The 15,638-nt window shown below is 40.2% G+C and overlaps 2 protein-coding genes across 3 annotated transcripts in view; one reads left to right on the forward strand and one right to left on the reverse strand.

The window, feature by feature from the left end:
• Positions 1 to 3,512, reverse strand: part of arhgef25a (Rho guanine nucleotide exchange factor (GEF) 25a) — a 43,327-nt gene extending 39,815 nt beyond the window's left edge. The window contains exons 1-2 of one of the 2 annotated variants that reach the window (XM_042409611.1): positions 3,417 to 3,512; positions 2,333 to 2,468 (exon numbers count right to left, since the gene is read on the reverse strand). In XM_042409611.1, the coding sequence (XP_042265545.1) occupies positions 2,333 to 2,468; positions 3,417 to 3,512 (232 nt within the window). The remainder of the gene's footprint in view (positions 1 to 2,332; positions 2,469 to 3,416) is intronic. The other variant, XM_042409612.1, reaches the window with a different exon arrangement.
• Positions 3,513 to 12,929: 9,417 nt separating this feature from the next.
• Positions 12,930 to 15,234, forward strand: ankrd33aa (ankyrin repeat domain 33Aa). Its single transcript, XM_042410182.1, has 4 exons — positions 12,930 to 13,187; positions 13,311 to 13,440; positions 13,524 to 13,664; positions 14,426 to 15,234. Exons 1-4 carry the CDS (start codon positions 12,930 to 12,932, stop codon positions 15,232 to 15,234), a joined length of 1,338 nt encoding a protein of 445 aa, XP_042266116.1.
• The last annotated feature ends 404 nt before the right edge of the window (positions 15,235 to 15,638 follow it).

Consider the following 15,638-nt stretch of genomic DNA (forward strand, 5'->3'; position numbering starts at 1 on the left):
ATACGATTCACTTCTCTCCTTTGGAAAAAATACAGAAAAGCAAGAAGAGGAAAGAGGAGCAAAGTAAGCTGGGATGGAGAAACGGGACGAATTAAAAAAAATCTGAATCTGAATCTGAATTCGTGGAGGTTGGCACTGTCTTGTGATTCCTGTGAAGCCACTAGCAGGCGTTTTGTTTCTAACACAGAACAGATGGCCCTTATGGCCCCATGAAGCACATCTTTAAAGAAAGTAGAAGCCTCTCCTCTTTCCCTTCTCCTCCACAGACACAGCAAGAGATGGAAACAACACTATGACCTCTGCCAGTCAAACCATGACAAAATCTAATCATATGTCTTCTGTTCTACATGTTTGACTGAACACTTTAATTATTACTTTTATGTTAATCATAATAATGATGATCAAAATATTTCTATATAGCAACCCTTGCACATGTGTTGAAGCTTAAAGTATGTTACATTAAAATATTACAGGAAATGGGTTCATTTTAAAAAAAACTGTTTGAATCATAAAACGGAATTATACAAATCATAAAAAATGTCAAAAAAATCTCATTAATCTTTTAACAAGTAAGTTTGGTGAGTAAGTTCTAGGCTGCAAAGCCTGTTGATTGGCATTATGACATTATGATTGTATGGTGTGTCAGTTTTATAAGTATATAGGGGCACATATGTCATTATGTCAAGATCACAAACCATAAAAATTCAGGGTTTTGTGAAAACAAGACTTTTTGTCCTTTGCATTGACATCTGTGGGTTACAGGTAGACGATACAAACAAAAATGATATTGCAAAAACTATTAAAGATCTATTATTGATAAAATGCTCAAAATTTACTGAAAACTGTAAAAAAAAAATAAAAAAAATAAAAAAAACTTAAAAACACATTTATTTTTTAAAAAAAGTTTGCATAAAAAATGGCTGTATTGTTTTTTAAATATTTCATTCTCAAAAATGACTGAATATGCACTCAAGTACGCTGCAACAGATTCTGATAAAATAAAATTTGTTCATTTACACAGTAAAACCATGAACCGTGATTTTGTCTCGATATGGACAATATATATGGAGAGCTGCTAAATAACCTACTCTGGGCTATGGCATAGTCTGTGTTTTGTTGTTGCAGTTCAGATGTTTTTCTGCCTTGTGTTTCATTGATTTTCCATCCAATTTCCCATCCGCAGGAAATTGGGCTATGCAAAAACAATTGAGCAAAGGAGCTTGTCTGGGTCTAAAATGAACAATCTGCCTTGGGGTAATCATCCTTCCACATCTCCCTAAACGCATTTCTTTACCTTTTTTGCTTTTCTGAGCCATGAGTTGTGTGCTAAAACAATATTTGGCAGCATTAACCTCAGCAGCACACCCTATCCATGTAAGACCATTACAGATAAGGATCGCTGACAGCTTCCTCTGGCCCCACTACCCTCACCTCACGCACACCTTCTCTGTGCGCCATGTACTGTTCTGCACAAAAGTAAGTGGTCCAGCCACATGGTACACACCACCCAACCTCCCATATATATATACACACACATACTCCCTCTAAGCCAAACCCAGAACCAGCTACAAAGCTCCTTTTGTTCCATTTCACTCAAGGAAAATGGAAAAGCATGCAAACCCTTAGTGCAACCAACAGTGTTGGGGCAGAAGAGGAAAGGAAGCAGCTGAACGTGTTTTCTTGCCGCATCTGGAAAGCATTGCATGTGTACACACTTACACAAAAAACCTCTTTCTCTCTCTCAAGTACTTATGTATGGTACATTACAGCATGGTAATTTACTGCTATCAGTGCTAATAGAGGATGGGGTGGGGTTTCATAGGAATAAACCGCCAACACTCGGGCAACTCCAATCTGATACTTTCCCTGAAGTTATTACTGCCTAATGACCACCATCAGATATGGCAGATGGGACTCAAGCCTGTTTTGATCCTGTGTTCACATATGGCTAACATGCACGCAACAGACTGTGCCGAAAGCAGAGACCTGAGCAGTAGCTCACATGGCACGTACACACTTGCAAATTCAAGCCTGTGTATTGTCATAAATCTTGAATGAAGAAACCATCACTGTATATATGTAAACAGCAACACAGATTGTAGCCAGTAGTCTCTCACTGAGTGATTAAGTGGCTGAGCAGGATCCTTTAGAAGTCACTGCACCGAAATCTGAGACCTTCCACAGAAAGAATCAAAGCTGAGCCCGGACGTTTGTGTTTCGGTGAGTCTGTAAGCTCTGACTGGTTTGGTTAGGGCCAGTGTTTGGACTTGCATTGTGGGTTTGGGGTCACAAAATGGTCTGTCACGCTCAGTGCAGCTCTTTCAGGTCTTACCTGTTCTTTCTCTCCGCTCTGGGTTTTCTGTGATGGCCTGCTGCTCCCAGTCCAGCCCCTCTGGCTCCCACTGGACCTGGACAGGCCCCTTTTCCTCTTCGCTTGATGGGAGGTCCGCCTCACCACCCTCTGAGAGCTACACACAGAGATGCCTTTGTCAGCTGCGGAGCACTGCTCTCAAGGAGGAAGTGATGGCAAGATTGTACAGAGTGCTTACGGTCACATCGCCACAAAACATTATACCAGCAGCTATATTTTTTCCACAATTTCCTGCATCTTTTTCATCACTGTCTCCATTACGCACTGAACAAGAATGCAATGGAAATTGTTGAGGTCCAACTTTTGCCACAGAGCTTGGATAAGAACTGCTTCTCAGACCGCAGTTTCAATCTTTATTTAAAACCCATCAGCACCAGACGACAGGTTAAACAGAGGCAAGCGCAGTTATCACTCCTCTGCAGGGGATGGAGGCAGATTATAATCATTGCTATGGTTTTTACCGTTATCTGCCATGGCGGAAATGATTTATCAAGATAAACAAACCCACTGGACCTTTTGCTGTACTATGAACTCTGTATGTCTGAATTACCAGATGCTGTGTCACAACCAGCATGCGGACGCCTCTAAAAGTAGAGAGAAGAGAGGTGGAGACAGATGAAGGGAAGGAAGGAGGACAATGAATTTGCAGGGTTGCAGTGAAGCGTTAGACCTGCATGAGTCAGACGGTTTAATCACTACTACTCTGCTTCCTCTTCCTCGGAGACATCCAAGATTCCTCCCAAGCACTGAACAGAGACTAGCAATCTCCCTCTATCCATCCCTCTCTCTCTCTCTCTCTCTCTCTCTATTTATGCTTTTGTGCCTTGACCATTTTAGGTTTAAGACTAAGTTATAGCAATGACACAAAATAAACTTGGTATGCAGTGATGTAGGCCAGAGATAAGCGGGACATCATGCTCCACAAGCACAGAAAAATACATCCATATGTTCTTTTCTTTCCTTTTGGATTTGTGGCATTATGTTTTCCGATAAACAGCCAGTAAATACACAAACAGAGCTCAACGGAGCCAGATGAACAACTCACCCACTGTTGATTGGGCATAGCCACGGACGTAAGCACATCAGCCATGGCTCCCAACATCTGGTCAGTGCGTCCCTGATTCTTCTGTAGAGCCTTCATTCTCCTCACACCGACAAACACTGTTTCCTCCTCAGATTATTCTCCTCTGCTGCTTCGACCTTTGATCTCCAATTGTCACACAATCTCCCGGTGTCCTCTATCTGTCTTGTCTCCCTGTTTTCTGCTCCTTCAGCTCTTGTCTCTCAGCGCACTGTGCCACAGTTTGGAGCTGAGCCACCACAGCCCGCCTCGTTCTGCCCGTAACACACAGGAAACCTTATGCGTATGAATAATTGATCTTGGAAGAGAGGGGCATGTTTCTGTCTGGACCTAGGAACATGCAATTAGGCAGGCACTCCGTAGCTCTTCCCTACTTCTCTTTCCTTCCCCACTACACACATGTGAGCTGGTTTTAGGTGTCTGTAACTCTGGTTTACTCCAATGCATGTATCCACCTTGCCCTCTCAATATGAGGCTCCCCTGGAAAGACAGATTGAAGATTTACTTAGGCCTTCTCAGGCAGAGTCCTCTTCTCTGTCATTCTTCTAAATGAGAAGTCCTGACAGTGTGGAAGTATTCTCTGTGCGGTTTTGTTGGTAAAATTGATCCTCTCCTGTCCTCCTCTGTGAATGCTGAAACGGTGAGCTGTGACTTCAGGACTGAGCACATCACCCTCCCTGAAATCCTCCTTTCTTGTTCTTCATTGGCTATAAGAGGATCACCAACCCCTCCCCAAACCCTCTCCTCCCTCTATTACTCTTTCTCTTCTTTCATTTCTTCTTCTTAGTCTTCACCACCTGGACTTTTCCCTCAATCTCAAACTATTTTAATCTTCCCTATATCTCTTCTTGCCTTTCTCTGAGCTATTCTGGCATCCTAGACTCTCTCTTCATCTATGCCCAAAGTCTCAGGCAGTGACACATGGATTGTGTGATTTCTTGAGCAGCGGGGCATCCCCAAATAAGGTATGAACACACGGCCCATGAAGCTCAACTATTTAAGAGACTGTCACTGTTTGCACACATATCAACACACTCAACTTCTTTAACCGCCTAAAAAAACGATTGATCAAACCAGTATTGTGGGTTTGTAGTTACTTGTAAGATTAATCGCCATTAAAAGTTAGGAGGATTGCAACATTGTTTATTGACAGATTGACATTGCTGACCACATGGAGAGTCTGTGTCATGGAAAGAATTGTATGCATGTGTGTGTGTGTGTGTGTGTGTGTGTGTGTGTGTGTGTGTGTGTGTGTGTGTGTGTTTGTGTGTGTGTGTGTGTGTGTGTTTGTGTGTGTGTGTGTGTGTGTGTGTGTGTGTGTGTGTGTGTGTGGGAGATAGAGGGAGAGAGAGAATAAATATTTAAATATCACTGGAGTACACCATACATAAGCAAAATTCATTCGTGTTTCAAAGCCAAAGTGAAAATTAAAAGCAAACGCCGAGTTTGTGGAATCACCTGAAATTAAGAATGAATTTGTCTTAATACAAACAGGTCACATAATAACTATAACTGCTGAAGTTAAAACCCCTAATAATCATGCTATTCTAATGTCAATTTCAATGACCATTAGAGGTTTTTTTTAAGTTTCAGTTGCATTTAATAACTTACAATTCCTGTACAGTTAGCTATTTATTTTATTGAACCTGGGTCGCATTACTCCAACAAAAAAATATGAAGTTAAATTCTGCAAACTAACTGCATGATTGAGTTAACAAATGTTAGACAAATGTGCATATGTAACTGCGTAACATGCACACTGTGACTGCACAGTTACTGTTTGAGTAACAGCAAAAAGAAGGAGGAAGTGCCAAAGTATTTACGATAATCCTGTAAACTGGAACAACATGAGGGAAAAACACTATTACATACATGTACATTCATAAAAACACATCTTCATTGGTTATATATTAGATCAGATAAACCACTCTGTCCCTTTAAATCTAGACTCATAATTATTATATAACATAAGATGAATATCTGCAATAAATCTAACGGCAATCTGCTCAGTAGTCGTTAAGACATTTCCCTCAAAACCACAAATGTCAACCTCATGGTGACACTAGAGGAAAAGTCAGAGGATGATGTAAGTCAGTAGGATTCATCCTCTGGGAACCATGAATGTCTGTACAAAATTTCATGGTAATCCATCCAGTAGTTATTGAGATATTTGAGTCTGAACCAAAGTGGTGAAGCAAACGACAGACAGACACTGCCATCCCTAGCTGGGCTCAGGTTAATAAGGGGTTAAAAAGTCAGCGATGTAACCAATCCTAGTAAGTTCTGAAACAGCAGGTTAATAGTACCTGTCTGCAAACTGAGTGATAGCTCAGAAGCAAACAGCTGCTGGCCAGATTAAATGACTTTTATTCAAAGTTGTTGATTTTATGCTACTGAATGCAGACAGGACTGAAATTATTATTTGCTCTAATCTTGTTACAGCTCATCTAAAGCAATCCTGGCTCGCTCTTTTACAGATCTATCTTCAGTTTGGAGGCAATTTGCCCAGAAAAGCAGCAATTTAGTGTTTTGTTTTTGTCTTTGCTGTAGTCATTACTTACCCGTTATTATCTTAATCATTTTCTTTACAGTTCATCACTCACATTTTTATCTTGTAATACATTTTTTTCTTATAGTTTGAGTCATGAGTGTCTGGCTATACTAATATTCCTGACTGATTCCTGAAATTGATTCAAATTCATGAAAGCTCATAGCAACTTTATCTATAACTTTCGATAAAAATGGATGTTTGGACAGAGCCTGAATGTAGCTGCTGCTACTCAAAGGATTAATGCTCAGTTTTGATGCCAAGCTAAGCTTGAAGAAACATACAAAGCTTTGCAAAACAGGCGTGTTTGCGACAAATCAGAGATTCTGACAATATTTGTCTTTACATCACCTGGAAACTATGATCTATGCTTTTATTTAACCTGTAAATTCAACTGTCGGAGCCCTGAGTATTTCCAGATTGCAGACAGCCCAAAATGCTGCAGACCGTTTTAGCTTCACGTTGTTGGCTATACAGCAGATTTTTCTTTTATTTAGATTTTATTTTAGCAATCAAATTTCATGCACATTTTGGACAACTTCCCAGCTATGTCTCAGAGTTTTTTACCTCCACTGAGCCAAAGTGCAGCCTGAGATCCTCATGCTGTCCTGTTTTGGTCATACACAGTCTAGGCTGGCTAAGGGTGATCGAGCTTCCTCCATGAGAGCCTCTATGAGATCTGAAGACCTGCCCAGCATAATAAGGGTTGAAATGTTGGTTGTAGGCAGCCATCTGAGTAAAGTAAATACCATATTATTAAAAAAATACATAAAAGTCAGGAGTAGTAAACATAAAAGTAGTAGTCAATGTACTGTAGTAATGTGAGACACCAAAAAGAGGGTGTCTCTTACAGTTTTCTTAAGCATGCTATCTACAAATATCTAACTTTAAGAGAGATGCCTAAAAGCATAAAACATATCTTCATTTAATGCTTGGTTATATTAGTAAATGTTTTGCACCATACAAAATAGGTTAGCTTTTTTTCTAATCACCTTAGATGTATTAATTGATAATTAAGTGAGGTTATTTGTTTCTGTGTGTTTAACATGTTCAGATAAATGTCTGTTTGACTCAAAGTTTAATGACTAAATTAGATGTTTGCAATGGAGACTGGTGCACCTTTGGACAGTGTCTGTTTATTTATTAAGGAGTGGCTGGACCACTGTATGTTCATAATGTGAAAGTGAAAGAAAAAATGTCCATGAATAATAATACAATGATAGCTTATGTAAAATCTCTCATAGGACTTCACACAGATTGGAGACCTTCTCTTATTAACTTTCTCAAATATTTGATTGAATACTTTTGAATATTTCAGAAGAGGCATTCATACCACAGAACTTGGTCTAACAACTGAATTTATTCTTTTAAATTAGAGCCTAAGATTGTAACTCTAACGTGTGACAGTTACTCTTTAGTACCTTAACCATAAAATCTCTTGTAAAACGTCACAAAGGACTTGTATTTATGTGATTCAATTTAAATTCTACTTTCTCTCTTTTTGGCTCATGTGTTTTCATTGAGCCATGACAGACTTCTAGGTTTCACATTATCTCTACAAAAAAGAGAAATTGGGCACTTGTGATGGAAGAATTAAAAAGTATAACTTTACCAGGGCTTAGTGCAATTAGTCACTGGCAGTCATGAAGACCGCAGAGAAATGAGCAGCAGAGGTGGAGTAAAGATGTGAGAGCATGAAGGGAACACTAAACTTGGCGTTGGAAGAAGATTGCTTTCAACAACCACGTCATGTTCATACAAAGTTTCTACATCATTCATCACACTGGCCATGACTGTGGACACATCAGAATCACTTTCTCTAAACCAAGGCTGCCAGAAGTAACAGACAATTGACATATGTAACTGCTTTTCACATTTTAAAGTATATATATGGCACTTAGTTTTAGAAAGTAGGAATCCTATTCTGTGTGTGCAGTGAATTTGATTACTCAAGACCAATGAAATGTTTGCAAATTACATCATCCTTTGATAAACATCTCCTATGGCTGCCAGACATGCAATCACGTGGTGATGTTTATCTTGACGATTCTTCATGATTTTCACCGCGTGCCATTTTTTAAAGATAGTCAATATTGCAAATGTAATGTATACTTAACTGTTTCAGATCAAAACAAAACAACAAGTGATCAGATTTATACTGCGTTGCAGAAATACTCTAACCCACAAGAAACCAAACACTGGATAGATTTTGAGTTTCTCTGTTGATCTGTGTAAATAAAAACTGTTTTTGGTAATTGTTGAATTTTATATGTAGATACATTTAAGCATAGATATGAAAGAATATGTTAAGGGAGCCGTGGTTTTGCAGGTTCATACTTCTGCATGTTTGTTTGACCTGCACCCGCTGCAAATTAAATGTTAATCCCTCCTGGGGCAAAAGTTTGAGATATTCTGGCTCTGAACAATTTGTCTCCTTAGTGTGCAGTATTTATTACTACTGCCTTATTTACTCGCCCTTGAGTCAAAGTACAATCACCACAAACTTCCACTTCCTATTGTAATAACTAATAACTTGCCTTGCATGAGCAAGATTAGCTCTGTTTCCTCCCTGCTTCCTTCTATTCACTTAATTCCTGATGTTTTAGATGCTTAAGAACAAATAGTAGAGTTGGATTCTGTCTTTTAGCCATATAGCTGCAAATAATATTGCGGGGTGCTCACAGAGCACTAGTAAGACCGGTCCTGGAGAGACTGCCAGCAGTCTAATATTAGCTGAGCACATGGCTGTCTTTAGAATCAGTCACTAAGCTGGCTAAACTTAGTTCATTGCTTCCCAAGCCTCTTTCCAAGTTCTTTTGCTCTAGTACTGACCTCTGCTGGGTATACTGGCGTCTGGGGAGAGGTTGGGCTGCCTTTTGCAGTGTTGAGTGAATGACTCTGAGAGGAATTTGAAGAATAGGAAAGAAAATAACCCATGACCCTAAAAGGAGAGTGTGATCAGGAGGTGGGAATCAGAACAAAATGTTCTTTAATTTATTCATCGGATTAGTAATCATTTGTAACATTGGTTGGATTTTCCTTGAGGAAGCCAGAGCAATGACTGTTTTCTAAGATAAACATAAACCTGATGATAAAGTTTGCTGTGTGTGCTGTGCTGCCCTCATCTGGTAAAAGTTGCTTCATCATTCTTGTATAGCTATAAAAGGATAAAGGAGAAACAGTGAGAACACACACACCACCTCTACCTCGCCCTTTTGTGCCAAACAGACTTCCCTTTCCTCTGTATTATACCTTATCATTTTCATTTCTATTTTCATAAGCTATAATTCTTTGCCCCCAAGCATGCCCTTTTTCCTTTTCCTGTGTTTCATATCAGTGAGGAGTCAAACCCCACCTCAGGCTCTTGTGTCTAAACACAGCACTTTTTGAGTAATGGGCCAGGTTAGTGTGATGTTGTACATCTGATCTGATGGTTCACAACCTAAGAGGCAGCTTCTGATAAGGAAATGGCTGGGGCATTTAATGGGATTTATTTTAGGCATGATATTGTTGGTGTTTCAGCTTTAGATGGCAACAACATGCCACTTATTGTTTAATTCTTCAGAGTAGATGAGCAACTATAATTCTCAAGCTCAAGTGTCCAAATTGTCGTAGTGGCTTTACCCAGCAATTGACATCTAATATCAAAATAATTTGGTACAGAGCATTTGATAGATAGATAGATAGATAGATAGATAGATAGATAGATAGATAGATAGATAGATAGATAGATAGTCTGTCTGAATATTTTGTTCAACTACATTAGCTCATGTACAAGCGCTGCATTTCACAGTTTGATCAGAAGGAGGCAGTCTACATCCTTCCAACAGAGAGGTTGAGCTGTTGCATAACACGTGCAACATTCACATTAACAAAGTCACCAATTGGCCTTACTCCAATTAAACATCAGGGTTAATCTGTTTAGATGCACCTTTGACGTGATTGAGTCCCTGATGCTAGGAATAAACCTGTTCACACGATATCCCTGTCCACATATGGGGCTCAGTCCTAAAAAAAAAAAAAAGGTTATTGGTTACAGTTCAAACAGAGGGCTTGGACCAATGTTAAACTAGTAAAAAGTTAATTCAAGAAGCTTAATCTGGTTTAATGTAATTGGAATATAAGATTACTTGGGTTATTCAAACTTGTGAAATTTGTGTTGACAAAAAACTACATTGAATCAAATTATCTATAGATAAAAATGAGGGTACTGAACTTCTGGGTATGTTAAACACATAATATTATGTTAGTGCAGCAGAAAAACTTTCTACATTTACTTTGCTTTCTTTCTTTCTTGCACTGTAAGCATGCTGATTTGGCAATTCAGTTGCTTGCCCTGACTGTTTTAGCATCTGTGTGGGTATACAATGAGTTGTGTTTGTGTGTGTGTTTGTGTGTGTTGTGTTTGGTGTTTGTATGGCCATGTGTTTCCATGCATGTCTGTGTGTCATCCCTGTCATGGGAATAATTACTACCAAGGCCCCCTGGCTTAGAGTAACAGCAGGGTTAGTTTGTTGTCCCAGCAAATGGATTTCCATGGGAAAACAGAACCAAGATGCTGTCTCTCATCACGCAGACACACTGAAATCATTCAGGCAGGCAGGGGGTCCTCAGCAGCACAGCAGATTTGGGAGCCATAGTCTCCATGATTCAGTCACAGCACTTATTTAGACAGTTAGAGAGGTTTGCTCTGACACAACAGACGGGCAGCAAGAACTGTGGATGAACAGATTTTGGGAGAGCTGTGGAGACAAGTGACAGAGAGGAGAAAGAGAGCAGACTAACTCCACAGACAGTAAGGGGAGCAAGGTTGGCTGCTGTCTGTTTCTTTCTCTTAATCCTTAAATCTTCTGTAATCAGGATGAGAGGGAGAGAGCATGTTGCCTGACTTAGGACAGCAGAGTCTATGTTGGGACCTGGACGGATTGCTGGCTGATGAGGCAACCTAACTGGCCAGTAGCAGAGATGGAGGGAGGGGGCAGCGTAGAGCTGGAGTCAGTTTGGGAAACTTAAACTTAACTAGTTGCGACCAAGCGCCAACAGGAAGAGTGGAAATCTAATACACCAAGATGCTTTAACCAACCAAGAGTGAGTTCATAAAGACAGAAAAAGGAGAAGACTATCCATGGATGGATTGTTTTAGGGTGAGACTTTGACTATTATTTGACTGTTTGACTGCTATTACTATTTGTTTTTCCATGTTTTTGTATAAATGGTTACATATCTTTTACATCTATACACCACACAGTTCAGAGGGACAGCAGAGATAGTTCATATTTGGCATTTAGAAGAAGGAGCTTGAGCAGATTGAAAGTTGTTGCTCAGCAGGAAGTGCAGGCCACAATGCTAAAGTGGGAGCTTTCTATGTTTGTGCAGAGGAAGGAAAGAAAGAGAAAGGTTTGTGTGATAGTAACATTCATTCTTCTGCTCGACACAATACTGAAATAGAAACATATGTTTGCAGGATTAAAGGAGTTGAGTGGTTCTATCTGGCATTTAACGAGAGCTTATCCTAAAGATGCTATTATTCTAATAACTTAGTATTAACATATAATTGTTAGCAGGTGCAAAGCTAATTCTGTGCAAACAATTATCATTGTAAATTCTGTTGTGGATATGGTGTAGTGATGTATGCAGGGCCAAGGCAGCTTGCAAACTAAAACCCTCAAATCCTCACTGGAAGGGCCTGGCAGTATTTTCCAAATTCACTTTATCACTGATGCACAAACACACATTTAAGCAATCAAGCTTTTTATATATTTCTCACTCTCATCTGGAGCTCCTTCAAAACAAGAAGTCTAGCCTATCTTTTGTCTGAGTTTTGAGAAACAGCAGCATCACTGGTTTCAAAATGTACTTCGTTGAAACATAAAATTTGTATGAATGTTTTTTGAATAGTTGATTGAAAATAGTGGTAGTTGAGAATAATTGTTGATTTAAGCCAGAAAACCACTGGACATCCAAGTGCACTTGGATGTCACACGGTTAAGACACCATGACAGATGCTGTCACTAGTCTGGCCTCCCATTGCTTCTGGCACCATATGGCCTTTTGCAGCCCAGTACACTCCTCCTACTATGCCTTCATTCACATTACTTTCACAGACTGAGCTTCTGCACAAGTACAATGTTTAATGACCATTTACTGTACCTTTTATATATTCGTACATATTCACAGATCTTGCACATTTATATACATTTTGTGGGCTTCAATTACCTTAAATATGCTGAAATTATTTGTTTAATCTTAGAGTCATAGTAACTACCCCTCCTCTGTTCTATAATGGGCTGAGCCAGTGAACAAACATGGGTAAAAAAGCATGTTATACAGACAGCCTCTTATAAATCAAAGACTTACGGATCAGCAACTCTGACAGGAGGGCTAAAGTGAGGTGAAGCTCCTCATCCTCTTTAGGCATGGTGCCTCAAAGACAAGCCCTATAAGGTCACCAGATCTATTTAAAATGCTTATTTCAAAGGGTGCCAGTGTTGTGTTGTTAGTGTTGCAGTCACATTTGAGCTAGTGTAAGATGCTTATGTTGGGGAGACGAAATTATACACATTCCTGAATAAGATGAGACTAAACAAAATGCAGTTGGATAAGAACACATTTTGTTATTGGCACCTAAAATGATGCATGTAATATGTCAGCAGTCTTTGTTAAGGGGCCATCGGAGCTATTCTCCTAACACTGCAACAAGTTTTACACCCAAAACATGACAATGCGGTTATCTAAATTGAAAATGAGCTCATTCAGTCTGAACTCAGAGGTTGTGTAAGGTTGTCATATGGTTGGAAAGACGAGGAGGGGATCTAAAACATGAAAATTATATTTTTGTTCATGACAATAACACTTAATATTTTTCTGTTTAAGATGTGGGTGGTGTGCAGCAAACCAGACAACCAGGTGTGATCCCAGGGGTCCCACCCATGGCCACTGCAAACGATGACCCCGACCTGGGCGAGGGCCCATCCGAGGACTCGGACATCCTTCTGGATGAATGTGACTCAGAGAGTTTGTTTTCTGATGACTCAGTGTTTCCCGAATATGAAAGGGATGACGAGGGCAAAGAGCCTCCTAAAACACTGTATGAGGCCTGTAGTAAGAATGATCCCACATCCCTGCGTAGGATCATGGCAAGAGGAATCACTAAAGAAGAGGCCATGGAGCTGGACATCAACGGCAAAGTAAGTTACATTTCATATTCCTTTTTATCGCACAAGTCAAGAAATGTATATTTCTGTGACAAAGCCCAAAATGAATGTAAATTACAACAAAAGTCAATTTATTTCTTCCTTGTTTTCTGTCAGAATGGACTGATGCTGGCTGTGAGCAAAGGATTCGTAGACATTGTCACCATACTGCACACATGTCCACTAATAGACATAAACCACCAAGACAATGATGGCAACACTGCTCTCATGATTGCTGCACAGGCAGGTAGGTATGAAGACGGCACAAAACTACATCCAGCCTTAATTAAATCAAATCATATTAACACATTATCACTTGTTTCAATCCAGGCTTCATCACCATTCTAAACTATATCCTTAACTACTACTCTGGTGTGGACACTGAGGTCAAGGATCCTCGTGGCTTCACAGCCCTCATCAAGGCAGGCCTGCAGGGCCGAGAAGAGTGTGTGTCGGCCCTACTAATGCATGGTAAGTTTATGGGACATTACACCTCATAAACTCTGAAGTATTTCCTAATTCAGATAGGAGGAGCATCACTTATTTGGAGACTGATGCAGACCCTCACCCATGGTACATATCAAATGATTTAGGAGAAGTTAGGATGCTAGGATGATAATTACTGTGTACAATTCATGAACACATATAGGGAAAGATATACCATAAATTACATATAAATGTTCTATCCATGTGATACACAAGCTAAACCCAGACACTTGATCCGTGAGCTAATCTAGGATTAGTCCTAATAAACCGAACACAGACACATTTAGGATAGTGCTGTAAAAATTCCACACACTTTTTATTCAACTTCAATTATGTCCAAACCAGACTGATAACATTAATTTTCAATCTGGTCTGATTTACAGGCAAACATGAGCCATGTGTGGTACATATGCCTTGTCTTCCTACAATAATGGGCTAAACTGACTGATTACAGCCAGAGTTTTACAGCAGATCTGCGAGATTCTGGCCTGATTTGGTATATTTTTTTCACCTAACTGCAATCTATATCATATTTTACTATATTGTGAGATAGCCTGATTTGTTTCTGTCAGTGTCATGCTACACACCTATTCAATGAGTTGTGCTCCAAAAGTGACCACATGGGGGGGTCATTTTACTAAGTTGAAGAAGCAATTGATTTCCTCACATCCCTCAACATCTAACCAATAATAACTTGTTTCTTTGTTTTCTCTGCTTTCTATTTCTCCTCCGCTTTCGGTGTGCAGGTGCAAATATGAATGCAAGGGACCTGGTCCAAAGGAGAGGCCTAAGGGACTGGGTCCTTAGGACAGGAAGGTTTGAGACTCTGGTCAGACTACGCCGCCTGCAGGCTCAGCCTGTAGCTGAGCAGTTCTGTGAAAGCTACATTCCTGATTGGCCTGACTTGGAGCAACTGGTAGCGAAGGCCACTGCCTCCAAAACAGCTACTCAGAAGTTGAGACAGTGCTTAAAAGACAGACTTACTATCAACTTCCCTCGGGACCCCCAAGAAAATGGAGTCATGGACCATATGGTGCGGATGACCACAGGCATCCACAGCCCCCTGATAGCCACCGGTTGCCGTCCACTCTGTCCTACCAGCCCTCCAGAGATTGGCAAGCGACGGTTTGCAGTTCCTGAACTACTTGAAAAGCACAGCAGCAAGGAGCTGGAGGAGAGCACAGTGTCCCACAGTAACGGCTCCATCACCTCAGCTTCTCCCACTGCTGTGTCAGCCAAATCCGTATCTCTGACCTCCTACTACGAGGCAGAGCGCAGGGAAAACCTGCTGAGAGGCTTCCTTCCCCGCAGCCTGGCACACAGGAACAGCATCTTCCCCTCTGGCTGTGTTCCTAAGATTGAAGTGACAAAATCTAGGGAGCCCACTCCAAAGAAAGAGAAAAAGAAGAAAAACCAAAAGGGCTACCTGGAGCCTCCTGTCTGGAAGTACAAGGCGGCCAGGGAGGAGAAAAAGAGAGAGAAGAAGCAAAAGGAAAAAGAAAACGAGGAAGAGAATAAAAATAAGGAGTCGAAATGTTCATCAAGCAAAAAATGAGGCATTATTCTCTTTTCCACAGAGGATTTCACTGTAATAATGTCATCATGAGGGATGAGCATGTGATTACAGTGACCCTGAGGCCAGTTTAACAGAAGAAAAAGGAACTGAAAAAGTTTGTAAGTGTGCTATTGGCAAAGAAAACCCAACAACACCCATAGATGGATTTGAACTTTGGCTTGGAGTGAATTTGCAAAACTGGAGTGACTTGAATTTACTACATATGGTGTATTTTTCAGCATCTCTGGAAAGCTGAAAATTATTTTAAACAACCCTCCGTTGGTTTTGGGAATATATTGTGACATAGACATTTCTGACATAAGTCTGTAATTCAACTCCTAATTGGTGGATTAGTAGATAAAGTCTCATGGGGATGCAAAGTTACACTAAACATGGACACCTGT

The sequence above is a fragment of the Thunnus maccoyii genome, chromosome 4 (genome assembly GCF_910596095.1).
Source record: "Thunnus maccoyii chromosome 4, fThuMac1.1, whole genome shotgun sequence".
In the NCBI taxonomy this organism is placed as follows: domain Eukaryota; kingdom Metazoa; phylum Chordata; class Actinopteri; order Scombriformes; family Scombridae; genus Thunnus; species Thunnus maccoyii.

Coding starts and splice junctions, on each gene's coding strand:
- ankrd33aa (XM_042410182.1), top strand. CDS start 12,930: ATGGCCACTGCAAACGATGACCCCGACCTGGGCGAGGGCCCATCCGAG. Junction 13,188..13,310: donor AGCTGGACATCAACGGCAAA/GTAAGTTACATT, acceptor GTTTTCTGTCAG/AATGGACTGATGCTGGCTGT. Junction 13,441..13,523: donor CATGATTGCTGCACAGGCAG/GTAGGTATGAAG, acceptor GTTTCAATCCAG/GCTTCATCACCATTCTAAAC.